The following is a 16,738-nucleotide window of genomic DNA, read 5'->3' as shown; positions in this document are numbered from 1 at the left end:
GGGGTATTGTGTGTAGATTGATGAGTGAAAATGTTTATTTAATCCATTTTTAGAATAAGGCTGTAAATCCTTTATGAATCTACTGTATATCTTCTGTGGACAGACGACTGAGAGAGATATGTTTTTATCATTCATGGAAATTAAATTGCTTAAAAGAAATTGGCTCCATATTTTAAAAATAATCTATGAAGGGATAATGCTAGCCTGGTCCCAGATCATGTCACACCCTAGGGATCTCGGACCAGATAAAAGCACCAGCCGAACAAGAATCATATTGATTATTATTGATTGGATCTGCATATTTACTTGCCTGTCTCTCTCTCCCTGTGTCTCTCTCTGTCTCTCTCTCTCTCTCTCTCTGTCTCTCTGTTCTCTCTAGTTAAACCACTTCCCTGGCTCGTTCCAGATCGGTCGTAAGGACCGTCTTTGGAGGAACCTGTCTAGGATGCAGGCTCAGTTTGGTAAGAGGGAATTCAGCTTCTTCCCTCGCTCCTTCGTTCTTCCTCAGGACATCAAGCTGCTGAGGAAAGCCTGGGAAGACAGTGGTAGCAGGCAGAAATGGATCATCAAGCCGGTAGGTGGATACTTTATCTAAATCAGTTTTGGGCTGCGTCTGAAATGGCTTCCGTTCCCAGGTGACGGTGCGTTTTCTCCTGGCTTCCGTTCCCTGGTGACGGTGCGTTTTTCTCCTGGCTTCTGTTCCCTGGTGACGGTGCCGTTTCTCCTGGGTGCCGTTTCTCCTGGCTTCCGTTCCCTGGTGACGGTGCCGCTTCTCCTGGCTTCCGTTCCCTGGTGACGGTGCGGTTTTCTCCTGGCTTCCGTTCCCTGGTGACGGTGCGGTTTTCTCCTGGCTTCCGTTCCCTGGTGACGGTGCGGTTTTCTCCTGGCTTCCGTTCCCTGGTGACGGTGCGGTTTTCTCCTGGCTTCCGTTCCCTGGTGACGGTGCGGTTTTCTCCTGGCTTCCGTTCCCTGGTGACGGTGCGGTTTTCTCCTGGCTTCCGTTCCCTGGTGACGGTGCGGTTTTCTCCTGGCTTCCGTTCCCTGGTGACGGTGCGGTTTTCTCCTGGCTTCCGTTCCCTGGTGACGGTGCGGTTTTCTCCTGGCTTCCGTTCCCTGGTGACGGTGCGGTTTTCTCCTGGCTTCCGTTCCCTGGTGACGGTGCGGTGCGGTTTTCTCCTGGCTTCCGTTCCCTGGTGACGGTGCGGTGCGGTTTTCTCCTGGCTTCCGTTCCCTGGTGACGGTGCGGTTTTCTCCTGGCTTCCGTTCCCTGGTGACGGTGCGGTTTTCTCCTGGCTTCCGTTCCCTGGTGACGGTGCGGTTTTCTCCTGGCTTCCGTTCCCTGGTGACGGTGCGGTGCGGTTTTCTCCTGGCTTCCGTTCCCTGGTGACGGTGCGTTGCGTTTTCTCCTGGCTTCCGTTCCCTGGTGACGGTGCGGTTTTCTCCTGGCTTCCGTTCCCTGGTGACGGTGCGTTGCGTTTTCTCCTGGCTTCCGTTCCCTGGTGACGGTGCGTTTTTTTTTTTTCCCCTGGCTTCCGTTCCCTGGTGACGGTGCGTTGCGTTTTCTCCTGGCTTCCGTTCCCTGGTGACGGTGCGTTTACTCCTGGGTTTGGACCTTTTTTTTTTTGTTAACCTGTCTGGGAACCTGGGATGCTTGCGTCCCACCCTAGTCAACAGCCAGTGGAATCGCGTCGCGCGAAATACAAATACCTCATAAATGCTATAACTTAAATTTCTCAAACATGACTATTTTACACCATTTTATAGATACACCTCTCCTGAATCGAACCACGTTGTCCAATTTCAAAAAGGCTTTACAGCAAAAGCAAAACATTAGATTATGTTAGAGTGCCATGCCAAAAATAATCACACTGCCATTTTCAAAGCAACTAGCATGCATCACAAATACCCAAAACACAGCTAAATGCAGCACTAACCTTTTGACAATCTTCATCAGATGACACTCCTAGGACATCATGTTACACAATACATGCATTTTTTGTTCGATAAAGTTCATATTTATATATAAAAACAGCATTTTACATTGGCGGGTGACATTCAGAAAATATTTTCCCTCAAATGCTTCCGGTGGATCAGCGCTACAATTTACAAAATTACTATTCGAAAACATTGTTAAAATTTAATATTGTCATTCAAAGAATTATAGATTAACATCTCGTGAATGCAACCGCATTGCCAGATTTAAAAATAACTTTACTGGGAAATCACACTTTGCAATAAACGAGGTGCTATGCTCAGAAAAATAGGCTAGGAGATACAGGTTAGCGCCATCTTGGAACCATCTAAAATCAAATATACAATTGTAAATATTCCCTTACCTTTTGATTATCTTCATCAGAAGGCACTTCTAGGAATCCCAGGTCCACAACAAATGTAGTTTTGTTCGAAAAAGTTAATAATTTATGTCCTAATAGCTCCTTCTTGTTAGCGCGTTCCGAAGGCTACTCATAATGTACTGAAGCGCGCTGGACTTGTCGTCACGAATGTGCAAAAAATATATATTTACGTTCGTTCAAACATGTCAAAAGTTGTATAACATAAATCTTTAGGGCCTTTTTCAACCAGAGCTTCAATAATATTCAAGGCGGACGATTGCATTGTCTTACTAAACGTTTCGGAACGAAGGGGTACCCATGGGCGCCCGCGTCATAGTAGTAATGGCCAACCTTCCAAGCCTCTCTTTCGGTCAGTTTTTACCGGAGAAGACTCAAACCACTTTGTAAAGACTGTTGACATCTAGTGGAAGCCTTAGGAAGTGCTAAATGAATCCTAACTCACGGTGTGTTTCATAGGCAAAGTGTTGAAGGTGATTTCACAAATCAGATTTCCACTTCCTGCATGGAATCTTCTGAGGTTTTGACTGCCATATGAGTTCTGTTATACTCAGACACCATTCAAACAGTTTTATAAACGTTAGTGTTTTCTATCCAAATCTACTAATTATATGCATATTCTAGTTACTGGGCAGGAGTAGTAACCAGATTAAATCAGGTACGTTTTTTTATCCGGTCGTGCAAATACTGCCCCCTATCCCCAACATGTTAAAGGAGTCTAAAGATGCGTCCGAAATTACATTTGGGACATAGCCTTGGTGTTTATGTTGGTGCTGGTGGTATAGGGGGATGTGTGTTGGTATAGGGGGATGTGTGTTGGTATAGGGGGATGTGTGTTGGTATAGGGGGATGTGTGTTGGTATAGGGGATGTGTGGTGGTATAGGGGGTGTGTGTTGTTATAGGGCATGTGTGTGTTGGTGCTGGTGGTATAGGGGATGTGTGTTGGTGGTATAGGGGATGTGTGTTGGTGGTATAGGGGATGTGTGTTGGTATAGGGGATGTGTGTTGGTGGTATAGGGGATGTGTGTTGGTGGTATAGGGGATGTGTGTTGGTGGTATAGGGGATGTGTGTTGGTGGTATAGGGGATGTGTGTTGGTGGTATAGGGGATGTGTGTTGGTGGTATAGGGGATGTGTGTTGGTGGTATAGGGGAGTGTGTTGGTGTATAGGGGATGTGTGTTGGTGGTATAGGGGATGTGTGTTGGTGGTATAGGGGATGTGTGTTGGTGGTATAGGGGATGTGTGTTGGTGGTATAGGGGATGTGTGTTGGTGGTATAGGGGATGTGTGTTGGTATAGGGGATGTGTGCTGGTGGTATAGGGGATGTGTGCTGGTGGTATAGGGGGTGTGTGTTGGTGGTATAGGGGATGTGTGTTGGTGGTATAGGGGATGTGTGTTGGTATAGGGGATGTGTGTTGGTGCTGGTGGTATAGGGGATGTGTGGTGGTATAGGGGGTGTGTGTTATAGGGGATGTGTGTGCTGGTGGTATAGGGGATGTGTGTTGGTATATGGGGATGTGTGTTGGTGCTGGTGGTATAGGGGATGTGTGTGTTGGTGCTGGTGGTATAGGGGGATGTGTGTTGGTGCTGGTGGTATAGGGGGATGTGTGGTGGTACTGGTGGTATAGGGGGATGTGTGTTGGTGCTGGTGGTATAGGGGGATGTGTGTTGGTATAGGGGGATGTGTGTTGGTGCTGGTGGTATAGGGGGATGTGTGTTGGTGCTGGTGGTATAGGGGGATGTGTGTTGGTGCTGGTGGTATAAGGGGATGTGTGCTGGTGGTATAGGGGATGTGTGTTGGTACTGGTGGTATAGGGGATGTGTGTTGGTATAGGGGATGTGTGGTGGTACTGGTGGTATAGGGGATGTGTGTTGGTATAGGGGATGTGTGGTGGTATAGGGGGATGTGTGTTGGTGCTGGTGGTATAGGGGGATGTGTGGTGGTATAGGGGATGTGTGTTGGTGCTGGTGGTTTAGGGGGATGTGTGTTGGTTCTGGCGGTATAGGGGATGTGTGTGGTGGTGCTGGTGGTATAGGGGATGTGTGTTGGTACTGGTGGTATAGGGGATGTGTGTTGGTGCTGGTGGTTTAGGGGGATGTGTGTTGGTACTGGCGGTATAGGGGATGTGTGTTGGTGCTGGGGGTATAGGGGGTGTGTGTTGGTGCAGGCAGTATAGGGGATGTGTGTTGGTGCTGGGGATATAGGGGGTGTGTGTTGGTGCTGGCGGTATAGGGGACTTTGTTGAAGCACCTTTGGCAGCGATTACAGCCTCCAGTCTTCTTGGGTATGACGCTACAAGCTTGGTACACCTGTATTTGGGGAGTTTCTCCCATTCTTCTCTGCAGATCCTCTCAAGCTCTGTCAGGTTGGATGGGGAGCGTTGCTGCGTAGCTATTTTCAGGTCTCTCCAGAGATGTTCGATCGGGTTCAAGTCCGGGCTCTGGCTGGGCCACTCAAGGACATTCAGAGACTTGTCCCGAAGCCACTCCTGCGTTGTCTTGGCTGTGTGCTTAGGGTCGTTGTCCTGTTGGAAGGTGAACCTTCCCCCCCAGTCTGAGGTCCTGAGCGCTCTGGAGCAGATTTTCATCAAGGATCTCTCTGTACTTTCCTCCGTTCATCTTTCACTCAATCCTGACTAGTCTCCCAGTCATCCCCACAGCATAATGCTTCACCGTAGGGATGGTGCCAGGTTTAACAATCCTTCCATCTCTCTGTCTTGTAACCTGCGTCTGCTCTGGGTAAAATAATCCTTCCATCTGTCTCCTCTCCTGTAGCCTGCGTCTGCTCGGGGTATTGGAATCCAGGTTATTCACAAGTGGAGTCAGATGCCATGCAAGAGACCACTACTGGTTCAGAAGTACGTCAGCACCCTGAGAATGATACTTCTAGTGGCGTGAATGGGATTTTATCCTGGTCCCAGATCTGTTTGTGCCGTCTTGCAATCTCATGACTATAGGAGTTGGCAAGACGGAGCAAAGCAGACCTGGGGACCAGGTAGTCTAGTCGGTGTGATTGACCAGTAAACTGAAAAGGATTATTATGACGGCATACCGTTGTTTCAGGATTGTCTCTTGAGTCTAAACGTTGTTGTTGTTATCTCTCTCAGGTATCTCCACAAGCCCTATCTCATCAGCGGGAATAAGTTTGACCTGCGTATCTACGTCTACGTGACCTCTTACGACCCGCTACGTGTTTACATCTTCCAAGACGGACTTGTCCGCTTCGCCAGCTGCAAGTAAGTCATTTGTGGTTTTTTAATATGTTACCCCCTATTTTCATTCTGTCACCCCGTTTTCAGTTATTTATCTCCGTTTTATTTTTGAAAGATTTCCATAAAGCCTGCAGGTATAAGGCTTCATAGCATGTTATAGATATGTTATGTAGCATGTATGAACTTTTTATAATGGCTCGTCTCTATCAACATGTTCCATTGGTCACTGGGACGGGTGTTCAGTGTAATGATTGGTCACTGGGACGGGTGTTCAGTGTAATGATTGGTCACTGGGACGGGTGTTCAGTGTAATGATTGGTCACTGGGACGGGTGTTCAGTGTAATGATTGGTCACTGGGACGGGTGTTCAGTGTAATGTTTGGTCACTGGGACGGGTGTTCAGTGTAACGATTGGTCACTGGGACGGGTGTTTCAGTGTAACGATTGGTCACTGGGACGGGTGTTTCAGTGTAACGATTGGTCACTGGGACGGGTGTTTCAGTGTAACGATTGGTCACTGGGACGGGTGTTTCAGTGTAACGATTGGTCACTGGGACGGGTGTTTCAGTGTAACGATTGGTCACTGGGACGGGTGTTTCAGTGTAACGATTGGTCACTGGGACGGGTGTTCAGTGTAACGATTGGTCACTGTGTTTGTTCTCCTCTGTAGGTACTCGTCTTCTATGAAAAGCCTTGGCAACAAGTTCATGCACCTGACCAACTACAGCGTAAACAAGAAGAACACAGACTACCAGAGCAATGACAGTGACAAGGCCTGCCAGGGACACAAGTGGTAACGATGTTTTATTGGATATTACAAACTGGGTGGTTCCAGCCCTGAATGCTGATTGGCTGACATCCGTGGTATATCAAACCGTATACCACGGGTAGGACAAAACTTTTTTATTTTTACTGCTCTAATTATGTTGGTAAAACAGGTTATAACAGCAATAAGGCACCTCGGGGGGGGGGTGTGATATATGGGCAGTATACCACGGCTAAGGGCTGTATCCAGGCACTAAGAACAGCCTTTAGCCGTGGTATATTGGCCATATACCACACCCCCTCGTGCCTTATTGCTTAAATATAAACCATTTGGCTGACTCTTTTGTCCAAAGCGACATACATTCATGCCTGCGTACATGCATAACATTACATATATAACATTACATACATGCATACATAACATACATAACATTAAATGCATAACATAACATTACATACATATAACATTACATACATATAACATTACATACACATAACATTACATACATACATGACATACCTACAGTTGAAGTGGGAAGTTTTACACACACCTTAGCCAAATACATTTCAACTCAGTTTTTCACAATTCCTGACATTTAATCCTAGTAAAAATTCCCTGTCTTAGGTCAGTTAGGATCACAACTTTATTTTAAGAATGTGAAATGTCAGAATAATAGTAGAGAGAATGATTTATTTCAGCTTTTATTTCTTTCATCACATTCCCAGTGGGTCAGAAGTTTACATACACTCAATTAGTATTTGGTAGCATTGCCTTTAAATTGTTTAACTTGGGTCAAACATTTCGGGTAGCCTTCCACAAGCTTCCCACAATAAGTTGGGTGCCTTTTGGCCCATTCCTCCTGACAGAGCTGGTGTAACTGAGTCAGGTTTGTAGGCCTCCTTGCTCGCACACGCTTTTTCAGTTCTGCCCACAGATTTTCTATAGGATTGAGGTCAGGGCTTTGTGATGACCACTCCAATACCTTGACTTTGTTGTCCTTAAGCCATTTTGCCACAACTTTGGAAGCATGCTTGGGGTCATTGTCCATTTGGAAGACCCATTTGCGACCAAGCTTTAACTTCCTGACTGATGTCTTGAGATGCTGCTTCAATATATCCACGTAATTTTCCATCCTCATGATGCCATCTATTTTGTGAAGTGCACCAGTCCCTCCTGCAGCAAAGCACCCCCACAACATGATGCCGCCACCCCCGTGCTTCACTGTTGGGATGGTGTTCTTCGGCTTGCAAGCCTCTCCCTTTTTCCTCCAATCATAACGATGGTCATTATGGCCAAACAGTTCTATTTTTGTTTCATCAGACCAGAGGACATTTCTCCAAAAAGTACGATCTTTGTCCCCATGTGCAGTTGCAAACCGTAGTCTGGCTTTTTTATGGCGGTTTTGGAGCAGTGGCTTCTTCCTTGCTGAGCGGCCTTTCAGGTTATGTCAATATAGGACTTGTTTTCCTGTGGATATAGATGCTTTTGTACCTGTTTCCTCCAGCATCTTCACAAGGTCCTTTGCTGTTGTTCTGGTATTGATTTGCACTTTTCTCACTAAAGTACGTTCATCTCTAGGAGACAGAATGCGTCTCCTTCCTGAGCGGTATGACAGCTGCGTGGTCCCTTGGTGTTTATACTTGCGTACTATTGTTTTGTACAGATGAACGTGGTACCTTCAGGCGTTTGGAAATTGCTCCCAAGGATGAACCAGACTTGTGGAGGTCTACAATATGTTTCTGAGGTCTTGACTGATTTCTTTAGATTTTCCCATGATGTCAAGCAAAGAGGCACTGAGTTTGAAGGTAGGCCTTGAAATACAGGTACACCTCCAATTGACTCAAATGATGTCAATTAGCCTATCAGAAGCTTCTAAAGCCATGACAACATTTTCTGTAATTTTCCAAGCTGTTTAAAGGCACAGTCAACTTAGTGTATTTAAACTTCTGACCAACTGGAATTATGATACAGTGAATTATAAGTGAAATAATCTGTCTAAACAATTGTTGGAAAATTTACTTGTCATGCACAAAGTAGATGTCCTAACCGACTTGCCAAAACTATAGTTTGTTAACAAGAAATTAGTGGAGTGGTTGAAAAACGAGTTTTAATGACTCCAACCTAAGTGTATGTAAACTTCCTACTTCAACTGTTACATAAGACACACACTACCAGTCAAAAGATTCAAAAGACCTACAACACCTTCTCATTCCAGGGTGTTTCTTTAGTTTGACCGTTTTCTACATTGTAGAATAACTGAAGACAACAAAACTATGAAATAACACATATGGAATCATGTAGTAACCAAAAATATATATATATATATATATATATATATATATATATATATATATATATATATATATATATATTATATTAGAGATTCTTCAAATTGCCACCCTTTGCCTTGATGACAGCTTTGCACACTCTTCCATAAACAAGGACATTTGTAAGTGACCCCAAACGTTTGAACGGTAGCACATGACAGGGTTTTCATTCTGAAAGGAGACTAACGTGTGTGTGTGTGTGTGTGTGTGTGTGTGTGTGTGTCCGTGCGCGTGGCAGGGCTCTGAAGGCGCTGTGGCACTACCTGGGTTGTAAGGGAGTCAACACTACGCTGATCTGGGAGAAGATCAAGGACATTGTCATGAAGACCATCATTGCGTAAGTCAGAGTTAAATACTGCCTTATTATAGTACATCTATAGTGTAAGTCAGAGTTAAATACGACAGTATATGTATGGTGTAAGCCTTTTTAATGAGGCACTGTATGTCCCAGAATAAGTTGCCCAATGACTAAAAAAAAGAAAAAAAAAAGGGACAAAGCATGGATCACGTGACACCGTTCATTCCTATGTGAAGACTCAATAGCTCATTGGAGCTAAATGAAGACAGATGGCGTCTCATGGGGACAGGCACAGTTTGAGCCACTGCAGGAAGTGATGGTGGAGGCTAGCTCATTGCTGCCCCCTGTCAGTGTGTAAAGGCAGCTACACACATCACGCAAACGGAGTAAACGGACCGTCGAATACAGTCTGTTACAAAATTTGAGCCACACATATGTACGCATGACTATACCACATGACCAAAAGTATGTGGACACCCGCTCATCAAACATCTCATTCCAAAATCGTGGGCATTAATATGGAGTTGGTCCCCCCTTTGCAGCTATAACAGCCTCCACTCTTCTGGGAAGTCATTAATATGGAGTTGGTCCCCCCTATGCTGCTATAACAGCCTCCACTCTTCTGGGAAGTCATTAATATGGAGTTGGTCCCCCCTATGCTGCTATAACAGCCTCCACTCTTCTGGGAAGGCTTTCCACTAGATGGTGGAACATTGCTGCTATAACAGCCTCCACTCTTCTGGGAAGGCTTTCCACTAGATGGTGGAACATTGCTGCTATAACAGCCTCCACTCTTCTGGGAAGGCTTTCCACTAGATGTTGGAACATTGCTGCTATAACAGCCTCCACTCTTCTGGGAAGGCTTTCCACTAGATGATGGAACATTGCTACTATAACAGCCTCCACTCTTCTGGGAAGGCTTTCCACTAGATGTTGGAACATTGCTGCAGGGACTTGCTTCCATTCAGCCACAAGAGCGTTAGTGAGGTCGGGCACTGATGTTGGGCGATTAGGCCCTGGCTCTCAGTCGGCGTTCCAATTCATCCCAAAGGTGTTCGATGGGGTTGAGGTCAGGGCTCTGTGCAGGCCAGTCAAGTTCTTCCACACCGATCTCGACAAACCATTTCTGTATGGACCTCGCTTTGTGCACGGGGGCATTGTCATGCTGAAACAGGAAAGGGCCTTCCCCAAACTGTTGCCACAAAGGTGGAAGCACAGAATCGTCTAGAATGTCATTGTATGCTGTAGCATTAAGAATTCCCTTCACTGAAACTAAGGGGCCCAAACCATGAGAAACAGCCATAGACCATTATTCCTCCTCCACCAAACTTTACAGTTGGCACTATGCATTGGGGCAGGTAGTGTTCTCCTGGAATCCGCCAAACCCAGATTCGTCCGTCGGACTTCCAGATGGTGAAACGCATTTCCACTGCTCCAGAGTCCAATGGCGGCGAGCTTTACACCACTCCAGCCGACGCTTGGCATTGAGCATGGTGATCTTAGGCTTGTGTGCGGCTGCTCGGCCATGGAAACCCATTTCATGAAGCTCCCGACGAACAGTTCTTGTTTGGAACTCGGTGGTGAGTGTTGCAACCAAGGACAGACGATTTTTACACGCTACGGGCTTCAGCATTCGGCGGTCCTGTTCTGTGAGCTTGTGTGGCCTACCACCTCACGGCTGAGCCATTGTTGCTCCTAGATGTTTCTACTTCACAATAACAGCCCTTACAGTTGACCAGGGCAGCTCTAGCAGGGCAGAAATGTTAAGAACTTACTTGTTGGAAAGGTGGCATCCTATGACAGTGCCACATTGAAAGTCATTAAGCTTTCAGTACGACCATTCTACTGTCAGTGTTTGTCTGTGGAGATTGCATGGCTGTGTGCTCGATTTTTATACACCTGTCAGCTCCTCCAAACGTGATCTCACACTGTCTAAACGTGGTCTCACATCAATCCCAATGCCGTTCCGGTATGCAGCAGGGGGTCTGGGCAGGGGGGGAATCACTTTACATGAAGATTACAATTTTCTCATTCGCTATAATGAGGGATCCTGTTTTCTGCAAACAACAATACCTGCAATACTGCGGTCGGCTTTGACCTTCCGTGGCTTCGATTGGGGGGGTAGTCGGTCTCCTCTGGGCATTTATGTCATTAATTATGCGTGTCTTGGTAAGCATGCAGGTGTAACGCTTTAGCTTGTTATAGGGCATATGAGTCTTTATAATGTCTTCTACAATGTTCTCTCTCTATCTATCATGTCTGACTTGTATGTACAGTTAACGCTTTATAGATTGATATGAGCCTTTCTAATGTTTTGTGTGTCTCTATGTATCAGGTCTGACCCGTATGTCAACACGCTGGTCAAGCTTCACCTGCGCTCCCCTTACAGCTGTCACGAGCTGTTTGGCTTTGACATCATGCTGGATGAGAACCTCAAGCCTTGGGTCCTGGAGGTCAATATTTCACCAAGGTAACAAACGGTACAGACCAGACGTTCTGTCTGATCGGAAGATTCCCTCCCTGTGGTAGGTAGCCGGACCTTTACCCGGAAAGGTATTTGGTTCAAATCTCAAGGCAGGTGCTGGGGGGAAAAAATAGGGGGGAATTGATCTGGGAACTGGGGTACTGCTGGGTTTACATCCTAAAGACATTTCATTCCCATATCGTTGGGCCCTTGACCCCACAACATGCTGTCTGTCCAGGGGCAACAGAACAGAAGATGGGTGTTCTCTGTCTGAGGGAGGGGGGTTGGAGAACAGTAGATGGGTGTTCTCTGTCTGAGGGGGGGTTGGAGAACAGAACAGAAGATGGGTGTTCTCTGTCTGAGGGGGGGGGGTTGGAGAACAGAACAGAAGATGGGTGTTCTCTGTCTGAGGGGGGGGGGGGTTGGAGAACAGAACAGAAGATGGGTGTTCTCTGTCTGAGGGGGGGGGGGTTGGAGAACAGAACAGAAGATGGGTGTTCTCTGTCTGAGGGGGGTTGGAGAACAGAACAGAAGATGGGTGTTCTCTGTCTGAGGGGGGGTTGGAGAACAGAACAGAAGATGGGTGTTCTCTGTCTGAGGGGGGTTGGAGAACAGTAGATGGGTGTTCTCTGTCTGAGGGAGGGGGGTTGGAGAACAGAAGATGGGTGTTCTCTGTCTGAGGGGGTTGGAGAACAGAACAGAAGATACCTGTACCAGGTATTCTATTTCCTGCTGATTCCAGAAAACCTCCAACAGGTTTTCTAGAAAACTTGGGGTTGTATTGGGAATTTTTGCAACCCTCGACACTTGTAATGGAGGCATCACTAGCGTTATTTATAGTCCCATCCCTGTACCTCTCACTGACTGTGCCGGTACTGTCTTCCTGACTTTCCGCTCTCCTGTCCTCTGTCAGTCTCCACTCCAACACCGCTCTGGACGTGGCCATTAAGGGCCAGATGATCAGAGATGTTTTGAACCTGGCGGGTTTCCTTCTGCCTCAGAGAGAAGAGGTGCTTCCCTCCTGCAGCTCAGCCGGCAGCTCCGCCAGCAGGTATGTAGAGAGTGTGTTATATGCTGGCTTCCACCATATCTTCTAGACAGTGTTTCTCTTATTTATGGTCCTGGGGACCTAAATGTTGACACCTTTTTACTGTTTGCCTTGACTCAACATCAAAACCATTGATTAGTGGAATCAGTTTTTTCTCACTAGGAACCAAACGGAAGCAAATGGAACGAAACCTACCTGAATTTGTCCAATAGAAACTGTTGTTTTTGTTTCACAACATTTTCTGTTTGGAGCAAACGGTTTCCGTGGCAAAAACGTTTTCTGTTTGGAGCAAACGGTTTCCGTGGCAAAAACGTTTTCTGTTTGGAGCAAACGGTTTCCGTGGCAAAAACGTTTTCTGTTTGGAGCAAACGGTTTCCGTGGCAAAAACGTTTTCTGTTTGGAGCAAACGGATTGCGTTGCATTGCGTTTTCTGTTTGGAGCAAACGGATTGCGTTGCATTGCGTTGTGGGTAATGATTCCACCCCAGGTGTGTAGTGTTAGGACCCTTTAATAAACACTGGACTGGAGTCCTCAGACAGAGACCACAGCCGGTTCCGTTTAGCTCCTTGGCCCCAATCCTTCAACGTCAAATCTGAAGGGTCTGGATTGGTTTAAACAGTGTAATCTGGAGGGTCTGGATTGGTTTAAACAGTGTAATCTGGATTGGTTTAAGCAGTGTAATCTGAAGGGTCTGGATTGGTTTAACCTCTATGGGACCCCCTTCCCGTTCTCATCCCGGTAACGGGATTGCTTGACAAGATAGCAAAAATCGAATAATTTCAATTTCTCAAGCAATCAACTATTTTACACCATTTGAAAGATAAACATCTCCTTAATCCAACCACGTTGTCCGATTTTCAAAAGGCTTTACGGCGAAAGCATAAAGTTAGATTATGTTAGGACAGTACATAGACAAAAAATTACACACAGCCATTTTCAATGCAAGGACAGGCGTCACCAAAAGCAGAAAACCAGCTAAAATTATGCACAAACCTTTGACAATCTTCATCAGATGACACTCCTAGGACATTATGTTAGACAATACATGCATTTTTAGTTCTATCAAGTTCATATTTATATCCAAAAACAGCATTTTACATTGGCGCGTGACGTTCAGAAAATGTATTTCCCCCAAAACTTCCGGTGAATCGGTACTACAATTTACAAAAATACTTGTCATAAACGTTGATAAAATATTAAACTGTTATTCAAAGAATTATAGATTAACATCTCCTGAATGCAACCGCATTGACAGATTTCAAAATAACTTTACTGGGAAAGCACACTGCAATAATCTGAGTACTGCGCTCAGAAAAATACACTACGCAATACAGATAGCCGCCATTTTGGAGTCATCTAAATGCATAAATAACATTAGAAATATTCACTTTAATAATCCTCATCAGAAGGCACTTCCACGAATCTCAGGTACACAACAAATGTTGTTTTATTTGATAAAGTTCATAATTTATGTCCAAATAACTCCATGTTGTTTGCGCGCTCAGTAAGCTACTCAAAATGTAGGATGCGCGAGGAAAATGTCACGACGAAAAGTCAATAAATATATATATATATATATATTTACGTTCGTTCAAACATGTCAAACGTTGTATAGCATCAATCTTTAGGGCCTTTAGAACGTGAAGGTTCAGTAATATTCCAACCGGACTCATGCATTGAAAAACGTTTTGGAACAGAGCTACCTCTCGCGTGAACACGCGCGCCAATGAACTGACATCCTTCCCTGGGTCACCAACTTCCCAGCCTTCTCAGTCTCTGTTCATCATAGACGCCTCAAACAACTTTCTAAATACTGTTGACGTCTAGTGGAAGCCTTAGGAAGTGCAAAATGAATCCTTACATTTAACATTTACATTTTAAGTCATTTAGCAGACGCTCTTATCCAGAGCGACTTACAAATCCTTAGTCACTGTGTGTTCCATTGGCAATGACTTGAAAAACCTACAGGCACCAGATTTTTCATTTCCTGGTTGTATTTTTCTCAGGTTTTTGCCTGCCATATGAGTTCTGTTATACTCACAGACATCATTCAAACAGTTTTAGAAACTTTTGTGTTTTCTATCCAAATCTACTGATAATATGCATATTCTAGTTTCTGGGACAGAGTAGTAACCTGTTTTAAATTGGGTACGTTTTTCATCCGGCCGTGAAAATACTGCCCCCTCGCCCAGACAGGTTAAACAGTATAATCTGAAGAGTCTGGATTAGTTTAAACAGTGATTGAGATTTTCACCTTTTCTTTAATTTGACCGATGTACAAACATTGAAGGGTTAGAGGGCAAAGGAGTGAATTGGGACCCGGCAGGGTCTCTCTCTCTCTCACACTCTGGACTCAAATCAACATCATCCGTGAACAAAAGTCATTTCAGAGTTGTTCCTTGATGCCTTGTTGTTTCTGCTGTATGGATTGGTAATAATGGGTTGAATTCTGCTGTGTAGTCTGTGTGGAGGGACACGGGAGAGATCCAGACCTGAGATTTCAACTGATGAGAAAGTCAAGCGGGCCTTCTACCTGAGCCAGCGCTTCGCAGACCAGGTACAGTCATGCAGCCGTCTGAAGAGCCAAGGAACTACTGGGAAGTTTCCCAGACAGGAAGTCGTAAGTCCCGACATGATTGTGTTCAAGTCCCGTTATGAAGTCGTAAATCCCGACACGATTGTGTTCAAGTGTTTTTTTTTTATTTTATTTTTTTTATATAATTTATTTTTATATACCATTTTTCTTCCCAATTTCGTGATATCCAGTTGGTAGTTAGTCTCGTCCCATCGCTGAAACTCCCGTACGGACTCGGGAGAGGCGAAGGTGGAGAGCCGTGCGTCCTCCGAAACACAACCCGTCCAAGCCGCGCTGTTTCTTGACACCGACAGTTTAACCCGGAAGCCAGCCGCACCAATGTGTCGGAGGAAACACCGTGTCAGCGTGCACTGCGCCCGGCCCGCCACAAGGAGTCGCTAGAGCGCGATGGGACAAGAACATCCCTGCCGGCCAAACCCTCCCTAACCCGGACGACGCTGGGCCAATTGTGCGCCGCCCCATGGGTCTCCCGGTCGCGGCCGGCTGCGACAGAACCTGGGCTCGAACCCAGAATCTCTAGTGACACAGCTAGGACTGTGATGCAGTGTCTTAGACCGCTGCGACTCTCGGGAGGCCTCAAGTGCTTTTAAAGTGTGAATAATTCTTCAGCTAGATAGATGAGCTAGCTAACATTGCTAAAAAAAAAAACGTTAATTAGTTTGCTTAACGTTGACAATATGGTCAAACGAGCTACATTATTCACATTTGAGGAGTTTAAAATCTTTTCCTTGAAATGGTTCAAGGTCAGTGATGAAACGTCACAACTTGTTAATAACTCCGGCGTCGTCTCCATCTCCTCCGTCTCCATCTCCTCCGTCTCCATCTCCTCCGTCTCCATCTCCTCCGTCTCCTCCGTCTCCGTCTCCTCCGTCTCCATCTCCTCCGTCTCCGTCTCCTCCGTCTCCATCTCCTCCGTCTCCATCTCCTCCGTCTCCATCTCCGTCTTTCCCACTCAAAAGTCCCTCTTCGGAGGGTCGTTCCACTGCTTCTTTCTCAGTCAGAACCTCCGTATTATGAAGTTAGGATGAGAGTGAGAGACACACACCAGCTTTATGACACGATATTGAATGTACCTGCCGATGGAAATCAATCTGCAGTTTTAAAATATAACCAGCCAACTCGGTCTCTGTAGGACTTCTTCTCCTCCGTCCTGGACGTTATGACTCCTGAGGACGTCCGTGTCCTGGCTGAGACGGAGGACGAGCTGAGCAGGAAGGGAGAGTTTGAACGAGTGTTCCCCTCTCACTGCTCCTCACGATACCTGCGCTTCTTCAAACAACCACGCTACCTCAACATCCTGCTCAACCAGTGGGAGACCAAGTACGGACAGAACAGGATAGAAGGTAGGTCTCTGTTTCTCTGTCTGTTTCTCTCTCTCTGTTTCTATGTCTCTCTCTGTCTCTCTCTCTCTCTCTCTCTCTCTCTCTCTCTCTCTCTCTCTCTCTCTCTGTTTCTATCTCTCTCTTCTATCTCTCTCTCTCTCTGTTTCTATCTCTCTCTCTCTCTGTTTCTATCTGTCTCTGTCTCTCTCTGCTCTTGTTCAGACAGACCGAGAGAGAGAGACAAAGGTACTGTTTTTTTCTCTTCTATGTCTTAAATATAAACTCTGGTCTAAAGCTAGTTGACAGTATGGCTGAATGCTTATTGCACTTCCACCTGCAACCACTAGGGGGCC

General features: G+C 45.8%; 1 protein-coding gene across 6 annotated transcripts in view; it reads left to right on the top strand.

The window, feature by feature from the left end:
* The window catches only part of ttll4 (tubulin tyrosine ligase-like family, member 4), a 32,373-nt gene that overhangs the window by 12,088 nt on the left and 3,547 nt on the right, over positions 1 to 16,738 (top strand). For 5 of the 6 annotated variants that reach the window (XM_029712421.1, XM_029712422.1, XM_029712425.1 and 2 more), the window contains 9 exons: positions 380 to 574; positions 5,128 to 5,210; positions 5,460 to 5,588; positions 6,235 to 6,357; positions 8,896 to 8,994; positions 11,291 to 11,425; positions 12,333 to 12,470; positions 14,928 to 15,087; positions 16,196 to 16,406. In XM_029712421.1, the coding sequence (XP_029568281.1) occupies positions 380 to 574; positions 5,128 to 5,210; positions 5,460 to 5,588; positions 6,235 to 6,357; positions 8,896 to 8,994; positions 11,291 to 11,425; positions 12,333 to 12,470; positions 14,928 to 15,087; positions 16,196 to 16,406 (1,273 nt within the window). The remainder of the gene's footprint in view (positions 1 to 379; positions 575 to 5,127; positions 5,211 to 5,459; positions 5,589 to 6,234; positions 6,358 to 8,895; positions 8,995 to 11,290; positions 11,426 to 12,332; positions 12,471 to 14,927; positions 15,088 to 16,195; positions 16,407 to 16,738) is intronic. The other variant, XM_029712423.1, reaches the window with a different exon arrangement.

Source organism: Salmo trutta, chromosome 24, assembly GCF_901001165.1.
Source record: "Salmo trutta chromosome 24, fSalTru1.1, whole genome shotgun sequence".
Lineage (NCBI taxonomy): Eukaryota > Metazoa > Chordata > Actinopteri > Salmoniformes > Salmonidae > Salmo > Salmo trutta.
This window is presented reverse-complemented; position numbering and strand designations above follow the sequence as displayed.